Genomic DNA, 22,165 nt, shown 5'->3' on the forward strand with positions numbered 1-22,165 from the left:
GCATGGAAACGAGCCCAGGCTGGACGGAGCTTCGCACACCTTCATCCCCCGGCCCCAGCCTGGGGCAGCCAGAGTGTGGACACTGGGAGCACATTTGCAACCATCTCCCTGCAGGAACTGAGATACCATATGAGTTGAAAGCAAAACAGAACCCCTCCCTCCTTTATTTTATTTTATTTTTTTTTTGCTTGAGAGAACTGGTTTTATTTTAGGGGACTTTATTTTAGGCAAAGAGTGTACTGATTTCCACAATTAGTCAATATCTGTATAGAATGTGTTCAAGAAAGCAAAAGGGTTTAATAGACCTCAGACATACTATGCTTTAACCTTTCAGTGGCATAGTTTTAAATTTTGGCATAACTTTTTATGAGATGTTGCTATCAATGTTTTTCTTTCAATGTATTTGAGTTTTGTGGTAAATTATATTGGCATTGGCCAAATTTTGTATATGTATTAATATTTATGTAAATATGTGTTATCTATGTGTGTACATGATTTTTTTTTTGCATATGTTATTAGCTAATACATATAAGGAAGTTAGATAAAGAAGTATCACTTTTAGAAAATGAATTAAAGGCTGGTAAACCAAAGGGATGACACTGGAGTGCTCATGCTTCCTTACTTGCTTGTTCCTGAGTCACATTCATATTTCCAGGTAAATGTCTGAGGGAGCTACACACGCTTTGTAAAGGGTTGAGTCAAAACTAGATGAGGGAACTGCTATGAATAGACAAAGAGGAAACTCAAAGGAAATATGGAAATGAGATCATACTCAGAGGACAACAAATTTACTTTTGAAATCAACCTCCTCTCTGCAATGGGAAATCACAGGTAGTCCAGCCAGTAGACGAAGGGACCGCCAGTGTCTCTGGGACATGGACTCGGTGTCTTCTGCTGCAGGGGGAGGTTTGGGAGCAGCTGAGGCTCCTTCCAAGGGGGTGTTAAGGTAGCAAGCGGTCAGAGTTCCAGGTCAGGCCCAGGTGTCACCCAGTGAGCTTTGTTCAAAGCCACGTGCTTCAGAGCAGTCTGAGTGTGTCTCATGACTTTCTTAGAATTTCTTTTGATTTCTATGTTTCTGAGAAGCAGTGTAGTCTCACTTTGATCTCAGCTCGGCGGTCACTGCATTTAGTGGAAACTTCCCAGCCATGCTTACTACCATCCTCAGCGGTGACACTGGCCCGTCTCATTGTCTCTTTTTCCATTCCTTTTCACGGAAGGTTGGTGACTAAAGTCCCAATCATAGTTCTATCCAGCGACATAGCTTCAAAATTTGACTATGAAAAAAATATTACCATGAAGTTTCCCCAGAACTCATCTTTGCAGTGTTTTAAATGGACCTGTGACACATTTGGGGTCTCTGGTCCCATGAAGAATTTGTCCTCTTCTTTGCTTGATAGAAGCCATTTCTTTCCTGGAACATTTTATAAAAAACCACTGCACACAGCATTCTGGGAGCTGTAGGAGGATTAAGAATGACCTTTAGCTGGGGAATGAGGCAGCACAACCACAGCCGATTCTGACCTATTTTCTTTTTACATGTATAATATTGCACCTCTGTGGAAAACTCTGACCAAGTCCCAAGCCGGCCTCAAGCAGACCCTAAATATTCTCAGAGAAATGGCCTTCAATCAGTAGAAAGCTCGTCTAAATACACACCAGGGTAAAGCTCAGTTCAAATCTGCTAAAGGTGTCTCCCACCAAAGAGGGGCTGGGATTTCTTTTTAAAGGAGAGAAACTAAGATAAGGTGCACATTACGATAATACAATTTCCTTACACCAGTTATCACTTGACAGTGTGAAGAGTGATTACTTCATTTGATTTTTTAGATACAAGGTTAATAGAGCAATGGTACAGTTATGAGTTATACAATTACATAACAGATATACTTAAAGAACTTTCATTTTTTAAAAATCATCATATGTATTGGATAGTTAATACAACAGATATGGCAATTGTGAAATGAATTGTGTTAGGCAAATAGACTTAATTTGGAAAGGAAATAAATATTTATAAAACACCTACTAGAGCCAGGCGATGTGCTGGGATCTTGACATGTGTTATTCCACTTGATCCTTGCAACAGGTTGGTAGCATTAGATATTTTACCAGAGAAAAAGACAAAAAGCCCTAAAGTTCAGAGAAGACAGGTTTCGCTGTGGTTATTGTACGATCTGAGAGGTGAGCCCATGTCTTGCCATTGCCCGTTACTTAGTGTGAATGTTGCGCATCATTTCTTCTCTTTCCTTTTGACCTTTGCCATCCCTTCAATTGAATGTGATCACACTCTTGCCACACTCTCCATAGTTCTTTTCATCATTGTCACCGTCATAATAATGGTGATCGTTCATTGACCTCATTTAATGCATCTTATTATGGTTACTTATAGATTTCTCTTCTTACGTTACACCATATGTTCCTTGAAAGTAGGTCTCGAGTCTTACTCATTTTTATATTTTCAGCGGCATCTTACGTACTGTGCTGCATCTATTCTCTCCTCAATAAGTGTTTTAGAATGAAACTAAGTGAAGCAAAATGCTCATAACCCAGGGAGCTCATAAACTAGAGTTGTTTTTTTTTTTTTAAATTTGTGTTCTAGTTAAAAGATGGTGGTGTAAAGTATGTTTTCTTTAACCCCATTCATGAAACCTACCAAATTTTTTAAAATATGAAATTTTGGTATGAAAAGTGCACCTAGAATGAAATCAGGAAATAGCTACAATATCAAATTACATTATCTGCCAAATATGGTGAATCTGGACCCAGTCGAGGGAGGTTTAGAAAGCTGGGCACACATGCTGGCTTCCAATTAGGATGCAGATTTTTCTGAAAGTAAGTGATATAAGGGACCCCAAGGCTATTTTTACTTTGAACAGCTGATGGAGTACCATGCAGCTGTGAAAAAGAATGCAATGGGTCAACAGGGACTAACAAAAGAAAAACCTGTGCACGGATATAGACTCTTAGTAGTTTCTTCTGGAGTCTGGGATTGGTGCGTCAGGACTGGGGCATTCTACTTTTTCCTGTATTCACTACATATTATTTGAAATTTTTGTAAAGAGTAGAAATGACTTTTCTTTTTCTTTTTTTTTTTTTGACAGAGTCTTGCTCTGTTGCCCAGGCTAGAGTGCCGTGGCGTCAACCTAGCTCACAGCAACCTCAAACTCCTGGGCTCAAGTGATCCTCCTGCCTCAGCCTCCCGAGTAGCTGGGACTACAGACATGCGCCACCATGACCGGCTAATTTTTTCTATATATTTTTAGTTGTCCAGATCATTTCTTTCTATTTTTTTAGTAGAGACCGGGTCTCGCTCTTGCTCAGGCTGGTCTCAAACTCCTGAGCTAAAGCGATCCACTTGCTTCAGCCTCCCAGAGTGCTAGGATTACAGGCGTGAGCCACCGCACCCGGCCAGAAATGACTTTCTACAACAGATTAGGACAAGGACAAAGGACACATTTTCGTTTTTTATTGGGTCACCGTAACAGTCATGGTCCGTGAGTTAGGAAGAGAACCTGGAGAAAATGCTTTGCTTAGTGGTCCTTTAGATTCTATTCCCGTCCTGGCAGTGCTTCCTAGGGACCACACGAGACCTCTTGTCGCAGCCTCAAACCCGACCCTCCTGCCTTGGCCTGTTCCTCCTGCCTCATGCTGTCATGCTCTGGACCATGTGGGCCTCCGACCTCACCTTTTGGTTTCTGGTTCCAATGGTCACTTCATCGCTTGGACTTGATGCCTGGCAGAGCCTTCTGATTCTCCACTCCTATTGGTCTGCCTCAGGGCACTTCTGGAATGCTCTTCTGTGGACCTTGATTCACCTCTCACTCACAAAGCACAAGGCTAAAGCAAACATTTCTGAAAAGAGGAACTTACAACCTTAGGTCACCGGTCAATTTCTACACTAGCACTTAGTAATCAAAATTTACCATTTGTGTATTAGTGGCTAATTGCTGTCGGTAATTACTCAAAATCAAAGAGACCAGCACTTTTTAGCCTAGGGTGGTAAAGAGTGTGGACTCTCCAGCCAGACTGCTGGATTCAAAGTCCAGCTCTGTCACTTACTAGCTAGCTGTGTGGCCCTGAGAAAGTTACTCAACCTCTCTGTGGCCCATCTGTACAATGGCAGTAATATTCATGAGTTATTTTGAGGAGTAGATGGTGTAATTATTTTCAAAGTGCTTAGAGCAGTGCCAGACATACAGTGAGAGCTATATAAGTGTTTTTTAAATAAAATATTTGTTTCCTTTGCATTTTTTCCCGTGGGAATGCTTGGCTCTGACTTTCACAGACTGTTAGCCCCTTGAGGACAGGAACTTTGTTTGTTCACTGTGTCATCCTCAGTGACTAGAACTGTGTCACCACAGGGAGATGAGCCATAACCATTGGTTTTAATGCATGAATGATTATCCAGTAAGATAAGGGTTCTGGAAGCAAAGCATACCACTCACACGGGCTGATTACTTATTAGTACTGTCTTCACTCGCATTTTCCCCTCCTTTGTGTTTTCAGATCATACGCCTCTGCCTGGGACCCGCTAGCAGAGGCAAAACCCTGACTGGTAGCATCGTAGACTGTTGTATCTTGCTCAGCTGGAATCAGCTAAGTAATACTCAAGGGTTGATAAATAGAAAGCATTTCAGTGATAAGAATGTCAATGCCATTTTTTTTTTTTTTTTACAAAAACACACAGGTTTAGGGCTACAGTCCTATTCCTAAAGGAAGTATTGCTAAAGGGAAGCGGTGGACTCAAAATAGAAATGTTATTTAACATCACAGCCTGCACTTGTGAAGTTAGGCTAGAAAAGACAGTGGCTCAGGTGTGATCACTTGTGTCCTCTCTCTCTCTCTCCCTCTCTCTCTCATCTCTCACTTTGGGAGAAGCCAGCTGTGCTGTGTGTAAGGACATTTGGACAGCCTATGGAAAGTTCCACACGCTGAAAAACACAGGGCTCCAGCCAACATCCAGGCGAGTAAGCTTGGAAGTGGGTTCTCCAGCCCCAGTCGATATTACTCCGAACTCAAGCCACCCAACCAAGCTGCTCCTTCAATCCTCATAATAAATGTTTGTTGTTTTAAGCTGCTAACTTCTGGGGTGTTTTGTTACACAGTAATATACATGCATTTGAAAAGCGTTGTTTAGGACATTTAGTCTACTTTTTCAGAATGTCTTCGGTGACTAGGTATTTAAGGAGACTGCTCATAATGAAACCAAACAGGAAAAATAATAGTTATGTTTTTAGAGATACTATATTAATCTTTAAAATATATGGCCATTGCAAAATTTAGCTTTTTGTCATCTTAGATTTTATAGGAGGTAGCAGTTGAGACAACTGGCAGTTTTGGAGTTTTTCTTCATAGTTCTATAACTCGACTTTTCTGAGTACAGATAGTGTAAGCGGTTTTTAGAGAGAGAGAAACTTGCAGAAGTACAAAACCTCTTTATTGTTTCTTTTTTCCTTTTAAAAATTATACCAAAGCTGTATATCATTAATATCCTAAAAGGTATTAGAAATAGGTGGCAATAAATACTAAGTAATATAATTACTAAAACAAAGATGAAATGACACCACTGATTACAGTTGTGGGGAGGTAAGAATATATCCAAATTAATGCAATCAATCACAATTAAGCACAAGACTTGGTGTTCAATTTCTCAAACAAGACAATATGGTGTGGTGGGCACTGTGGCTCATGACTGTAATCCTAACCCTCTGGGAGGCCAATGCAGGAGGATCGCTTGAGGTCAGGAGTTCGAGACCAGCCTGAGCAAGAGTGAGACCCTGTCTCTAAAAAAAAAAATAGAAAAATTAGCCAGGTGTGGTGGCATGTGCCTGTCGTCCCAGCTACTTGGGAGGCTGAGGCAGAAGGATCACTTGAGCCCAGGAGTTTGAAGTTGCAATGAGCTATGGTGACTCCATTGCACTCTAGCCAGTGACACTCTGTCTCAGAAAAAAAAAAAAAAAGGACACTAGTGGGCTCTAACGTTATCATTATCTAATTTAAGGACGTACACTGGTTCACCAGGAGAGACATACTTTTCCCCCCAGCATAAAACTCCTAAGAAAACTTTATTACATGGTTTTATAAAAGATGTAGACAAAAAAGGGTTGCTGAGAGTGACTATACAAACAACCAAAAAAAGGAATATTCTTATATGGCCATTTCTTACAGGACCCCTAGCTCTGATAGAGATGGCTTACGAGCTGGGGAACTACAGCATAGGCACATGGCATTCTGGTGACCCGACTTGCTGCAGGAATAATTTTTAGCGTAAAATCCAAATTGGCACTTTCAAAGTGTGTGTTCCTTGGAATACTGGTTCTAAGAGACTCTGATAAAATGGGCACACTGTGGCCTCTACTCTCTCTCAGAGAACATATCAGCATATAAAAAGTTGTGAAAAGTCCTTTATAAAAAGAAAACTGTCAACTCTGTTAAATCTAGCATTTTCTAAATTTATTAGGCAACAGAAATCTTTTTGGGTAATGCCTACAAACATTCCCCAGCATTTATTTGGGAGATGCCAAAGTCTTCCCAAGGACGGTGAGCCTTGCTTTTCTCTGTTCATTTGAATCACCTGGGAAACTTTTCCAAACATTGTCTGCCTAGGCCCCACCCCGAGAGATTCTGATCACCTGGTCTTGGTGGGGGCCTCAGGGATAGTAGGGTTTTAAAACTCCGCAGGTGACTCTAATGAACAGAGAGTTGTGAATGCAAATTTAGCCTCAAATCAGAATCACCTGGAGGGCTTGTTAAAGCACCGATTGCTGGGCCCCACCGCATGAGTTTCAGATGGAGGAGGGTTGGAGCAGGGCCTGAGAATTTGCATTTCTGTTAATAACAGGTTCCCAGGTGCAGCCGCTGCAGGTGGTGGTCAGAGGACACACTCTAAGAATCACTGCTCTGAGGAACAATGGGTTAACAGGGCTATCAGGCTACCGTATTGAGTGAAAGTGTCAGTTGTATAGCTGATAATGCAGAGTAAAGGGACAAAATTGCAGATTTCCCAAAGGGAGCTCCACCTGCTGCAGATGTCAGGCGTGCAAACAGCAATGACCACGCTTTGCACCAAGAGGTGAAACAGTCTGGCTATGGTGGATTGCATCCCCCTCCAGGCAGAGTACAGGGGAGCGGACGGTCACAGCAGTGGACAGGAGCCTCGAGGGCTATCAGTGATCTGTGCAATGGCCTCGACCCTAGGGCGTGATAGCAGATTGAGGTGTTCACCTGGTTGAAGAAGTCAGGGCAATGAGGAATACCCGGCCCAGAGCACAGCTAGGGCAATGAACATTTTACCTCCTGTATACAGGGGTTTATGTTTACAGCAATACTCTTAGGGAAAAACTAAATTTCAAGGGGGAAGAACGTGCGTGGGCTGTGAGAGTTTGCTGGGCTTTCTCCCCAGTCACCAGGGAGCTCTCAGGGATCAGCACCAAGTCTGAGAGGATGAGCCCCGAAGGCAGGCTGACAGGAAGTGGGGTGCAGTGGGGAGACGTGACTTGCATTCTTGCCTCGTGCTGGTACCACATGACCCTTCTGGGCCTGTTTGTTCTTGGTGGCTTGTTCCCACCTGACACTAAAAGTGGTTTAAAGGAAGGATCAATTGAGAACATTAGTGAGAATGTTTGGAAAAGGCACAAAGCGTGGTAGGTTGTCGGGTGGTCTTGTAAGAAAGTACTCACTGCTCATTTTCATTCCCAGAAGGGTTCCTTTTGCCTTCTCTGATCCTTTGGTGTCTTTCTCCCCACCCTCTTACTCAGTTTCCTGCTTGCCCACCAATGACCTTGTTGGAGTCACACGGCCCACACAGATGGTTTGCCTGGTGCTGGCAACAAGAGAGTGCTCACTGGCCACTTTAAGTGTACAGACGTTATTTCTCTTTTTCTCAGAGAAACTGCCCCTGGGTGATAGAGCTCTAGCCTAGACTTCTTGCTGTAACTCCAGAAACCTCCACCAAAGGAGGCCAATCTTGATTCTTTGTGCACTGGTTACACTCCAACCTCTGACCTCCAGAAAGACGGGGGGCTCAGCCGTTCCTGGGAAAGGCAGTCAGCTTTCCTACTAGCTGAAACTTTCCCGTGTGAAATCTCACGAACCAGTTTGAGGTCCACTGCCCGCTAAAATGATATCTCTCTGTTTTAGACACTTTGCTCAGAAAGAATTAGCAACATGAGAAGGCCACCGGATAACCCCCAGTACCAAAACGCCTCTGATAAGGCACCACCTGAAACGCCTGGTCCTCAGGAGGGAACCATGTCTGGGCTTCATCTGCCCAGGAATGCTTAGTCAGGGCAACCCAGCAATTGAGGGAACAAGCTCGACAACAAAAAAGCAAGACCCTAAATGGCTTTTGTTGATGAGGAGTAATTTGGATAATATACATTCAGGGAGAGTGCTCAAGGCCCTCTCACCTCAGGGCCTTTCCATCACCTGCTCTCTTCCTGTCACTGTCCTCTCACCCAGCCAGTACTTCAGCTACTTCCCCAGCGAGGCCTTACCCCCATCCCTTCACTGTGCTAATCCGCTTGTTATTCATTCTCGCAGCTAACCTTGCATTTTGCAGCATTTACCACAATTGGAATCAACTAATGTAATTCACATTCGTCTTGTTCCATGGTGTATTCCCGCCACCTAGCACAAAGCCTAGGTGCACTTAAATATTTGTTGAATGAACACATGGATGCTATGAGTGAGGAACTCCCAACATACCCAACAGTGTTTCACACGGGACTCTTTGACAGCTTTGGTTGAAGTCACAAGACAATCAACGCCATTTGCCCTGACAATAGACAGTCAGATTCTGAATCACATGGGCAGGACCTGCAGAGGGAGTAATAAAAGAAATCAATTTTGCTTCTCTTAGCTTCTGGCTCCTCTCACTGGAATAAAGGGTAGAAGTTGAAAAGTCTCAGAGCAATTGTATAGATAGTTGACGGTGTACTTCCTCTTACCGTAGGGCTAATGAGAGCAGCTTCATGAAGACCACTTAAGAAACCTGATTTGTGTCTCCTCAAGTGTGAGGGACACAGAGGGCTGGTATGTGATTCATGCCTGAAAATAAAGGTCTACAGCAGAGTCGAGGCTGCATTTGGGAAGTCACTAGGCTCTCACAGATCCCAGGCCAAAGGCACTATTGTGCGTGGCGGGGGTAGATGGAAGGCCAGACATAACACCGCCAGTGGGCATGCTAGTGTGGTCATTTAAAAAGGGGACCTGAATGGAGGGGCTTCAACGTGGCTGCCTGGAGGCATCTGACACTCACCTCCTCCACAAAGAAGAACCAAAACAGTGAGTAGATAATTACACTTTGAATTATCTATCTTGGGCCTGAGATCACCTTGCCTCTGCCTCCCACAGTCAGCACATGCACTTACTACTAAGGGGTTTGAGGACAACTGTGCCTGGCCCAGCTCTGTCCCCTCAGTGTCTGAGCATGAAGTCCAGGAGCCTTAGGACTGCCTAAGCCCAGTCCACCACTGTTGGCACCTAAGTACTCTTCCCGGGGGGCCTGAGGTTGGGTCCACCCAACCTGCTGCTACCACCACAGCTGGCACCCACCAACAAGTACCACCTGCAGGCCCAGGGACTGGCCCACCCGGCTTATCATAGCCACCACCAACATCAGGTGGACCACTCAGGACTCGGAGGGTCATCCCACCATTGCTACTGCCAGCACCTGCACCAAACCCACTGCCCAGGGGCCCAAGAACCTGCCTACCTGCCTGGCCTACTGCTGCCATGCTGGCACCTAAGCAAGCTTCCTGGAGCCCCAAGAATTGGACCATGTGGACCTCCCAACACCAGTGCCAGCATATGCTACACTTGGGCCCAAGGACAAGTACTCTCGGCCTATCACTGTCACCACTGGGGCCTGAAGGTAGACCCACCTGGCATCCTTATTCCCAGAAAAACTTCACCACAGCCTCCACTAACAACTGCACCCTAAGCCACTGAGGAAATCACAGATACTGTTTATAGCTGAAGAAATACGGAGACTATACTATAGCATGCACCCAGAATCAAAGCCAAAGTGCCCTACCCAACCAAAACCATAGATACGCCTTCAGAAAACAGTCCTCTCCTATGGAAGCAAACTCAAAAAGTTGGAAGAAGTGACTGTTACACCAGATGTGCAGATGTCAACATAAGGACACAAGAAACATGAAAAAGCGAGGACACATGACACCTCCAAAGGAACACAATAATTCTCAGTGACAGATTGCAATCAAAAAGAAATTTATGAAATTCTGGATAAAGAATTCAAAATAATGATAATAAAGAAGCTCAGTGAGCTATAAGGGCATACTGGGAAACAGTACAAAGAAATCAGAAAAATAATTCAGGATACGAATGAGAAATTTACCAAAGAGAATGATATCATAAAAAAGAACCAAACATAAATCTTGGAACTGAAGAACTCATTAAATGAAATACAAAATACATTTGAAGCTTCAACAAGACTAGACCAAGCAGAAGACAGAATTTCAAAACTCGAAGACAGGTCTTTTGAAATAGCCTCATCAGACAAAAATAAAGATAAAAGAATTAAAAAGAATGAACAAAGCCTACATGACCAGGACACCATAAAGCCACCAAATATTTTTATTTTCAGTGTCCCAGAAAATAAAAAGAAAATCTTTCAGTGAAGAGAAAATAAAAGGGATAGAAAACCTGTTTAACAAAGTAATAGCTGAAAACTTCCCAAATCTAGCAACAGATTTAGAGATCCAGATACAGAAATTTCAGAGATCCCCAAAGAGATACAATGCAGAAAGGTCTTCTCCATAGCACATTATAGCCAAAGTGTCAAAAGTAAAAGACAAAGTGAGAATTCCAAAAACAGCAAGAGAAAAGCATTTAGTCAATCGTAAGGGAAATCCCATGACACTAACAGTGAATTTCTCAGCAAAAACCTTACAAGCTAGGAGAGAATGGGATGATTTATTCAAAGTGGTGAAAGAAAAAAAAATGCCGTCAAACTATACTATGGCCAGCAAACTTATCCTTCATAAATGAAGGAGAAATAAATTGCCTTTCCCGGATAAGCAAAAGCTGAGGGAATTTATCACCCCTAGATCGCTGTACAAGAAATGCTTAAGGGAATCCTACACCTGGAAGTGAAGGAATGATATCTACCATCGTGAGAACACATGAAAGGGCAAACATATGTAATCAACCTAAGTGTCCATCAACAGATGAATCGGGGCCGGGCGTGGTGGCTTACGCCTGTAATCCTAGCATTCTGGGAGGCCGAGGTGGGTGGATGGCTCGAGGTCAGGAGTTCAAGACCAGCCTGAGCAAGAGCGAGACCCCGTCTCTACTAAAAATAGAAAGAAATTATATGGACAACTAAAAATATATACAGAAAAAATGGCATGGTGGCGCATGCCTGTAGTCCCAGCTACTCGGGAGGCTGAGGCAGAAGGATCTCTTGAGCCCAGGAGTTTGAGGTTGCTGTGAGCTAGGCTGACGCCATGGCACTCTAGCCCGGGCAACAGAGTGAGAGGCTATCTCAAAAAAAAAACAAAAAAACAAAAAAACAGATGAATGGGTAAAGAAAACATGGTGTGTATACACTATGGAATACTATTCAGCCATAAAAAGAATGAAGTCATGTCATTTGCAGCAACATGGAGAGAACTGGAGGTCATTATATTAAGTGAAATAAGCCAGACACAGAAAGATACCACATGTTCTCACTTATATGTGGGAGCTAAAAAAGTGGATCTCATGGAGGTAGAGAAAATAATGCTAGATACCAAAGGCTGGGAAGAGTATGTGTGGGAGGGGGGCGTGGGAGCAGAATAAAGAGTGGTTGGTTAATAGGTACAAACATACTTTTAGATAGAAGGACAAGTTCTAATGTTTACAGCAGAGCAGGGTGACTCAACAACAATGTATCATATATTTCAAAAGAGAGGACTTGAAATGTTCCGAACACATAGGAATGACAAATACGCCAGGTGATGAACATCCCAGATACCCTATCTTGATCATTACAGTCTATGCATGTAACAAAATATCACATGTACCCATATATATGTACAAGTATTTGTATCAATAAAAAAAGAAGGGCCCTAAGCTACCGGCTTCTTGCCTGAAGACGCCAGGGGTATGCCATTGGAGGTAGATGCTGGAGGGCGCTGCAAGGGGCCAGAGGAGAGGCCAGAGGGGCATCCACGGTGCCCAGGACAGGTTCTGACAATGCTCAGAGAAAACCAAGGCCTTCGAGGCCAAGGATTTCAAAGGTGCCCTTCAATAGGCCCTCTCTTGCTCTTTCTCTCTCCTCCCTACCCTCTTCTTCCACCCTGGGAAGGATGTCAAGAAGCACTTGGCTTCCAGCCTAAAGCAAGGCCTAAGGTGGAAGAGAGAGAAACTTTAATTTTAAATGCATTTCAGAATTTTGGCTATTACACTACTGGACTGTACTCTGATGAGACCCATGTTAAATGTGATCACAAGACTAAGAGTAGCTGTCCTAGAGGAATTATGGGACCTGCCAGAAATTTCATCTCTGAAGGCAAACAGCCCCCAAAATGGGTTTGTAAGGGCACATGTGATAAGAAATAGTGTTGCTTTTATGATTTCTCTACCCAGTCCCTCTTGTTCAATGCAACAATCTTTAATAACCATGGTATGCAAGTATCCTGATTTATCACAGATGATGGAAGGAAGATCCAGAGTTTAGGCAAATTGCCCTGGGTCACAGGTTGGTAAATCCCAGATCTAGGACTCAGATCCAGGGAGTAGTCATGTATGTTCCATTCTTTCTTCTCAATACCACAAAGCGTTTTCAATCCTACTTTGCAAACTTTTCATGTATTGCTTTCCGGTCTCTCTTTCTGAACTTGCCTTATCGCCACCCATAAGCCATGTCATCTTTAACCAAAGATAAGGCAAAAATGGTAAGACGTGCATGTTAACAGAAGGGAGGAGCCAGGCTAGTTCATCTGGGCAAAAATAGGGAGTTAAGAGAAGGGAGGAGCAGGTGGGGTGGTGATAATTGGCTACCATAGCAACAAAGATTTGTCAACAGGGGCAGAGAGAGGAAGGAAGAGGTGAGGGTGGATAGAAAGGTGGCTTTGCCAACAGTCCCTAGTGTCCCCTTATGGCTGTTCTCAGCTGCAGAGTTCTATAGCTCAGGTGGCCACGAGACCCCTGGAGACCCTCCTGGCACTCCTTTGACAAGGCTGATTTAAATGAACTCTATCCTTGGGAGGAGAAGAAAAAGCTTCCAGGTGTAAGAGGGAATCATTTTCACAGCAGCCTTTTATCTTAAGCATCTTACCTGTAATGAACAACCCCCTCTAGTAACTAGGTGGCAAGAAGTGCTTAGGCTTCTGGACAAAAAGGCTCTTAATTTGTCCTCTATAAACACAACTGGAAAAGAGTTAAACTTAAGCTTAAGATTGGAACAAATGCATCAGCACTATATCTAAGTTAGTGGTATCTGTGGTGCTAAGAGAAGATAATGTTTTACTTGAAAAGATTCACAGAGAAAACTTATTTCAAAGAGAAATCAGGAGCAGAGCCTTTGAAATGTTCTGGGTTGAGTCTATTTATGATGGGAGTTCAATCGCTGCTATGCAAAAATCTAAATTAACCCAATAGGGCTGGCTGCTCTGTTAGGTATATTGCTACAAAATTTTTCACGTCCAAATAAAAGATGGAAAGAAATAATTTAAAAATATAAAATAAAAATACACAGAAAACTTACTGGCTGGGTGTGGTGGCTCACACCTGTAATCACAGAAGTGTGGGAAACTGAGACAGGTGGATGTCATGAAGCCAGGAATTTGAAAACAGCCTGAGCATCATAGTGAGATCCTGTCTCTACAGAAAAATAGCAAAATTAGCTGGACATGGTGGCACACACCTATAGTCCCAGCTGTTCAGGAGGCTGAGGCAGGAGGATTGCTTGAGCCCAGGAGCTTGAGGTTGCAGTGAGCTACAATGATGCCACTGCACTCCAGCCTGGACAACAGAATGAGAATCTGTCTCAAAGAAAAAAAAAATGCTACTTGGTAAAGTGGGGGGCAGGAAAGAAAAAGCTTACTAGGTGCAAGGCACCTCTCAACATATGTGTTATCACAACAACTTCTGAGATAGGTACTATCCCATTCATGGATGGGAAATTGAGGGTGGAGGGAGGGCTCTATAAACCTGCCCAGGGTCTGTAGCTTGCGAGAGGCACAGCAGGACTCTAAGCCAGGCTGTCTGGCTCGACTCCCTGCTCTGAATTGCTATGCCGGTCTGGCATTTTACCACTCCCTGTCTTTGTATCATTTTTCAGCAGCGGCTGCTAGGCTGTTCTCAGCCCTACCTAGAAGAGTGTAAACTCCTGGGGTCTCATCCTGCTCTGCCATGTGCTGTTACTGAGACATCTTCATTTCACCATCTATAAAATGAAGGCAGTTGCTCTGGATACTGCTGATGGGCTCTGTTAGCTCTACTGTTACAGGAACCCCAAAGCCCTTTGATTACCCTCAGAATGTCTACCACTTGGAAGATTACACAAGTGCTAGGCATAAAATCAATGTCAATAAAAACAGATGCCAAATTTAAAGAAATATCAGGCTAGAGATGCTTTAATGAGGGTGCAAAAATGCACATGCAACACCAGTTTTAGACTGCTGTCTTCTACCATATCCTTGAGAAGTGAGAGAAAGCTATGGAAAAAAACGTTGTATTAGGAAATGAAATCAGACCTATCTGTATGCTATGGCAAATAACAAAAGTAACTTTGAAAACCATTTCATTTCATTTCATATTCCAAATATAGACTGTTTAGATGCTCAAATAGATGCACAGGCAACTAGGGGTGTCAATGCTAATATTGGAAAGAAATGTTCTTTTTGAAGATGTCCGTTTGTTAAGCATGGAAAAGGACTCCCAAAGTCAAGTCAGTCTGCCATGGGCACCAGTCTACCATCATTAATTTGTAAATCATGACTTTGGCAAGGCAACAAACCTGAATGATATAGCAGATTCTTGCAGTAATCCAAATCCTCTGGCTGCATGAATTTTAAATATGACCTATACGAACAGTCTGCCTCATTCTTTCAATAAATTATTGAGCACCTTTTAAATGCCAGGCACTAGACTAGGTGTTGGGGACACCCTGGTGAATAAGACAGTCTCTATTCTCATGGAACTTAATAATGCAGTGAGCATCCAGTTATAATTATGATACATGCCACAAAGGAGAAGTATAAAATGAAAGAGCATATACCAGGATGAGCCCAGCTGGTCTGGGAGGTTAGGGAAGGCTTCCTGGAGGCAGTGATGTCTGAGTGGAGAGCTTAAGGACGTGGAAGATGTAGCTAAGTGAGGACGGAGTGGAGGGTGGGCTGGCGGGGCAGAGCTGACTTAGCACGTGAGGCCTGGCGGGAGGAGAACCCGAAGGCTGGCCTGTGTGACTGGTGTGCAGAGTGGGAGGTGCAGGCAAGGAGACTGGGGAGGCAGATGATGCTGCCCACGCACACCACCGTGGAGTTCTGTAAGCCTGTTGGGAATTCATGAGGGATAGGGGAGCAGTCAGCCATGCCTCCAGAAGCCCAGCTTGAGAACTCAACCATGCCTGCTAATTATGTGAACTCATCTTTAGGGAAAACTCTCCTACATTTCATAGACCTAGATATGGAGTTCTTACTGTCCATCTGCAAATGCCCACATTGTACCAACTATCTAATTACAGTGAGAAAAACCAGCCTGGCTGGTCAGTTGAATCAGGCAGGCAGGAGTTGAAAATGACACATCTCTGCCATCACACACCGCAGAATCATCTGACCCCCAACTTGAGACTTAAGCAATTATAAAATAGCAGAGCCTCCTTCTGCCACTGCCAGCATCTTGTCTCAATCTCAGAAAGGTAAAAACAGTAGAGCAGGTATGTGGACATCTACATTCAACAAAACAAGCCCCAAACACCCCACCTTGGAACCTTCTGCCTCTGATTTGGCCCCCTTTGCAATCAGTCAAAATGAATTCATTCTCACCTGGAAAATAATGCTTCAACAAACATTTCTTCCTGCATTTGGCAGATAATCTGTAATTTAGCTATTTTTTCACAGAACTCCCAAATGCTTAACAAACAATAATGAACCCCCTTCCAACCCCAGTAAGGAGACATATTTTCACTTTCCAGCTGCGGGCAGGGAGTCATGCTGAAAGGCACGTACACTGTCCAAGGTCTAGCAGGGGAGGGCCTGGGGAGGGCTTCCGACACAGTAACACCACCCAGGACTTCATTCATTCTCAGGCTCCTCGTAAACCTGGCCAGAGGCACCACTGGCATGAGTTGTTCTAGGTTTTTAATAACAATGCTCAATTGAGGCTTTCTTCTTTTCCTCCATTATCTCTTTGGAAAACTTTTAGAAACTGGAGGTTAAGGATTTAGCTAGGAGAGCGCCCTTACGTCTCACGCAGCTGGAGTCTGTTCCTGAGATAGCCTTTTACTATGAAGGGAAAATGGTATGATTACAAGGCTGGACCCCTCCCTCCCACCTCCACCTGCACTGCCCCACTTTCAAATACCCCATCGTTACGACTGCTCAAAAGTCAAGGGAACTTAGGGGAAACGACCTTTCCTCAAAAAATATAACAGCTGTGTGATAAGCAAGTTTCTTAACTTCTCTATGCTTCAGTTTACTCACCTGTAAAATGGAGATGACATGTGCTGAGGAAAAATAGGACTGTGCAATGCATGCAAAAAAAGGTGACTAGAAAACCCTCAATAAATGGCAAGTATGATTATTGTTCCCCTAGCAGAAGTTGCCTCCAGAGGGCATGTCTTACACTAATGACACAGGCAAGGTCCTGGGGCAAATACCCTGACCCACTGCCTGGAGTCTCTGACAAGCAGTATCTCTGTCCCAGGAAAATCATTTACATTAGGGGATCAGAGAACACTTTGTCGTGGGGTTGTTTTTTGTTTTTTGAAACAAAGTTAGAGCCTTGAAATGAGACAAAGGAAAAACAAGTACGAGAATTGCAAAGTTAACATTTTTATTGAACTGAAATTGGTGTAGAACAACAGGGACCACCATAACTGAGCTCAGGAACAACTGGAAAGCCCCTGTGACATTTGCCTTTGAGAGTCCTAACATGGTTTGGGTGGACAGCTGAGAAACAGCATAGAGATATATATATATATATATATATATATATATATATATTTTTAACACTTCAAAATCGTTTGAAATGAGCCTCACACCCTTGTTCAATTTTCAGGTTACAAATAACATAACATTGATAACATCCTCTGCGGCCTTCATTTAGTAGTGCCAGTCAATATCCTTTCCCAAAATGTTCCTCTCAAAGTGCTGGCTAGAATTTTTTCCTCATCCAGTACACATAAGAAAAGGATTTAGTAACACTTGGGCAAGTAATAAACTGTAGAACTTCAGAAGTAGTAAAGGCATATACCAAGCATACGTGACTTCACACTCATATTGCTAGAAATAAAACGAATTGGCTAAAGAGTTTCTGCCAAGTTCCAGAAGCAAAGCACACAGTAATGGAAAGGGTAAGACACCCAAGCAGAGTGCCTGAACTGATGGACCATTTTTGCCTAAACCTCATTTTAACATCTTGCTTCCTACATGCGAGTATGCATTTATGTAATAAAATGAAACACTTTAAGGGAAAAGAAAACCCCTGCAAAGGTTATAAGATCAACCAGAGAGGAAAGAAAATTAATACTGAATTTTTATAATCAATGCATGGAATGCAAACTCACCACACCAATTACTTTTGTGAAAGCAAGTATTAAACATCCTTTACTACTTAGAGAGTTGAAAGTTAATCCCTCTAAAGTATTCCAAGGGAAATAATAAGGTAGGAGTTGAAATACCCACGTTTTTAAAAAGTCCACATCTAGTTAATATATTCTTTTAGTTTATTTTAAATCAGCTGCTCATTCAGTCTGGAGTTGATTTAAGGATGTTGGTAAAAAGACTCCTTCCAATTATTTTAGATGAAATGTGATGGAAAAAACAACACAGCTCATTCTCTAATCACAATTTTTACACACAATTCTTCCAAAAAACGAAATAAAATCTTCCATCAGAGTAACTGATACCAAGTGGCCACCCATTCCTACAGCAATCACTTGCAAGAATGTAAAAATCTTGCAGTAGGTGATGAAAAATGATTATAAATATTTTAATAGGCTCATGCCCATAGTCAAAAGACATGCAACCTTGGGTAATAACAGATCCAGAGATTTATAACTCTCAAATTTGCAAGACAGATAAACATTTTGTAAGATCTGTCCAATGTATACAACAAAAATCTAAATTAAGGCTTTTACTGGTATGTGGTCAAGTCTAAGGGTGTGTAATGCTGGATTTCCATTGAGCATCTCCAGCTTCCACTGTCACCCAACGTGTTAACCAGAAGACGTGCTGATGTAGAGGACAGGTTAATTGGCTAGCAATTAACCAACTGGAGGGCTTGTTTGTAAACAGGTTCTGACATAAGAGTTGGCAGTGAAACAACTGAGGGGGCACCTCAGATCATGCACAGGGGAAAGTGATTTGTACCTGCTCATAGTGATGGGCTTAAAAAAAAAAAAAAGTCAACAGCTGACCTTCAATTCAAGATTTCAAGAACTAAGTTTAGAGCTACATCCAAGCCAATGGTTCTCATGCTTTAGCTTGTAAAAGTCATCTACAGGAAATTTGTGAAAATGCAGATATTTGGGGGCCCTATACCCAGAGATTCTAATTTGGGTGATGCAAATGGTCCGAGCACCTTGCTTTTGAGAAACATTGCTCATAGCAAATAGCACACAATCTTTGATTAAAAGGCTAAGATATCTAAGAAATAGGTCATTATGTATAGACACACCCCTCAGGAGACTCTACCATAATAATATGAGGACCAAATTTATCCCCAGTTAAGTTGCCTTTTCTTTCTTTTTTCAACTGAAAGTTTGAAATAAATTAACATTTAATAATGATTGTACCAATTTTGAGGTAAAAGGAAGAGCACCAGGGATCTCAATGCTAATAGAAACAGAATTCTCTAGCGGTCCATGCGACATAGAAATAAAATTTCTGCAGTAAAGTTATAGAGTTGTAGTGCAAAAGGATCTTGTTTCAGTCTTTGTATAGTCTGTACACTTGTGTATACTTTTAATATAGTATCTAATCTTTCCACTTAATGTTTTAGAAAAACTCTAGAGAGAAAAGTTAATCCACACTCTCTCATAGTTTTTAGATACTAACATTTTCTGGTTTACAGTGATACACAACAACATTACTTATTTATTTTTCTGGATGCTGGAGACAAATATCTTTATTAAAGACACTACCAAAATTTTGGCAAACATTTCAAAACAGATTTGTAAACATAATGCTTCCCTTTTCAACTGGCAGCACTTTGAAAAGACAATACAATAAGACAACACAACTTGAATCAACATTAGTTCAAAATCCTTATATTTTTGACCACATAACTTATGTTCCCACATGATAAAACAAGTGATAGTTTAAATCAACGTCAACAGATAAACTCCATGAAATGAAAGCTTGTGCTGTTTGATGAATCACAGTATGTTATGTTTAAATATACCCACTCTTCTTTATATTCCTGGCACCCAGGATGAAAAAAAAATCTTTAAATATACATCTCATGTAGGTAATAGCTTCTTTGCATATCTCTCTTCAAAAAATACTTTATAGCAGTATATAAATAGGTTACCTACACATTTAATTTTATCATTTTGCCCCAAAACTATAGATCTGTTTCATTTTAATAACATATCAATTTTTGCCCAACATTAATAAAGCTGACAAACTGTTGAAATGGAAATGCTTTTGTCTTCCACAAAAGAAGTAGCAATTTGACAGAAAAAAAAAAAACAAAAACAAAAAACAAAACAAACCCTACAGTAACACTCGTCAGTTGTTTAACCTGAGCGTTTGGCCTACTGAGAGTAGCAGCTTTTTTTCCTTCATGCACGCTCACATCCACACCACCTCTGCACACATACAAGTTGAGCACACACTTGCAGACGCTGGTAGGCCACAGTATGCTTCCCGTTGCTCTAATCAAGTGGGAAGCAGTGTAGCTAATGATTAACCACACTATGTACATAACTAGCAAACACCTTAAGGCAACCATTGCAATGGGGGGTTAACTTGCAGGGTGGATTTAATGTTCTAGATTGAGTCAGTCTGTAAATACATATGTGTATGTAAATCTAGACACATATACATATTCATACCTTTCCATATTTTAACCCTCCAAGACAATGTTTTAATTTTTTTTTTGTATTTTGTGCAAATTTCTAAATATTCTACCATTTAAGGCAAAGAGTTTGCATTAAGAAAGGTCAGAAAATAGGCTTATGTTTATCCAAAAGCATTTCACCTTGCACATTACTCTTTTTTTTTTAAACACACACAACTTTTAAGTGTGAACATTGGATCCCCAATATCTAAAAAAATCATTTCTAATGACAAACAGGAGGTTTTGAGAAAAAAAAACTGATTTTAAGTATAGACACTGACCCCCAATACCTAAAAAATTATTTCTATTAACAAACACAAGTCTTGAGGGGCAGAAAAAGGACCAGAAAAAGCAGCTTCGAAATGCAGGGAAGCAAAGTAAAATGGAGAAAAACAAAAAAAAGTAACTCATGTTTACTAATACTGAAACTTTTCAACAGATAAAGTTTCATCTTTTTAGAATCTAGAGCAACTCATTTGGAATTTTAAATAAATAAGCTTAAGTTTATTCACATCTTCTGGTCCAAGCAGAGGTCTAGTGCCATGACTCTGCTTGTTGTTGGTCAAATTCACCTATTAGTCTTTTGATGTGAGCCAGCTTGTTATGAAGATATTCGCATCTGTATTTTTCTTCCTGGTAATTGGGACTAGACTGCAGAGGGAAAAAACAGTGAGGAATTAGGTCGCACAATTTATAATACTTCTCAACTACAGGTCAGAAAATCAACAGTGATAATATCTACCTGCTTGATCTTCTGATATTCTTGTAAGACTTCTTCATGAACATTCTACAAAATTAAAAATTAGAAATCAGAAGAGAACGTTTTTTGCAGGGGGTAATACAAATAGCTAACATGCATTCAGCAAGGGTGTAGGAAATATTGATGGTGGGAATATAACTTGGGACAATCTTTATGGAAGGCAATTTGGCAACAGCTATAATAGCAAATGCAAAATTGACTCAGCAATCCTTACTTATTCTACAGATATACTTGACCCTGAGTGAAATGACGCATATACAAGGTTATTCACTGCAGCATTATTTGTACAGCAAAAGACAGTAAACAAAATCAAAATGTCCATCAATCTATACAAAGGATACTAAGAGGCCATTAAGAAATGGGGAAGTGCTTTATGTACTGATATAAAAAAATTCTCTAAGATGTATTATATTGTTTAGTGAAAAAAGCAAAGTACAAAACAGTATGGACAGTTTGATACCACGTGTTTAAAAGGGAGAAATAGAATAGTATTATATTCTAAGGATTCCATTACTTGTAAGATGCTAATTTCTTCCCATTTTGATGAAACCAGGATAAACAATAAGATCATACTGTAAGTCATGGAGTGTATCTTACAACTGAAGAAACCTCAGATTTGATTAACTATGGTGCATATGTAAATATACTTGTATGTACACATCCATATTTTATATACATACAATGTATGCACACATGCACACACCACACACATAAACACACTTCTGAAAGGATACACTGGGCATGAGTAATAATGATTGCCTTGGGGCTGCTGAAGGGATCAGGTGGCTGGGGAAAACTAGCTGGCTAGCACTATTTACCAAGTACCAGACATGGATCTAAGTCATTTACAAATGCTTACTTACCTTTATTCCTCACAACTCTATGATTATCCCATTCTATGGGTGGGGAATTTGAGGCAAAGTGGCATTAAGTAACTTGCCCAAGGCCACACAAATATTAAATGGCAGAGCTGGGAATCTGAGCCAGGTAGTGAGGCTCCAAAGCCCACTCTTAGCACTCAGCAGTCTTTGGAATTACATTTTAGTTTGAATGTAATCATGTACACTCGTAAATAATTATGTAGAAAAAAATAAACCCCAAAACACCATATCACCAACCTCTTATACACCCAAACACCGATTACTCTGGCAAAGTCTTCTATGACTTTCACTA

The 22,165-nt window shown here is 41.5% G+C and overlaps 1 protein-coding gene across 1 annotated transcript in view; it reads right to left on the minus strand.

The window, feature by feature from the left end:
* Window positions 1-17,177: 17,177 nt before the first annotated feature.
* ELL2 (elongation factor for RNA polymerase II 2) overlaps window positions 17,178-22,165 on the minus strand; it is a 78,522-nt gene continuing 73,534 nt past the window's right edge. Inside the window, exons 11-12 of the mRNA XM_069492170.1 lie at window positions 20,975-21,019; window positions 17,178-20,883 (exon numbers count right to left, since the gene is read on the minus strand). Of these exons, the coding sequence (XP_069348271.1) occupies window positions 20,767-20,883; window positions 20,975-21,019 (162 nt within the window). The 3' untranslated portion in view covers window positions 17,178-20,766. The remainder of the gene's footprint in view (window positions 20,884-20,974; window positions 21,020-22,165) is intronic.

The sequence above is a fragment of the Eulemur rufifrons genome, chromosome 17 (genome assembly GCF_041146395.1).
Source record: "Eulemur rufifrons isolate Redbay chromosome 17, OSU_ERuf_1, whole genome shotgun sequence".
Lineage (NCBI taxonomy): Eukaryota > Metazoa > Chordata > Mammalia > Primates > Lemuridae > Eulemur > Eulemur rufifrons.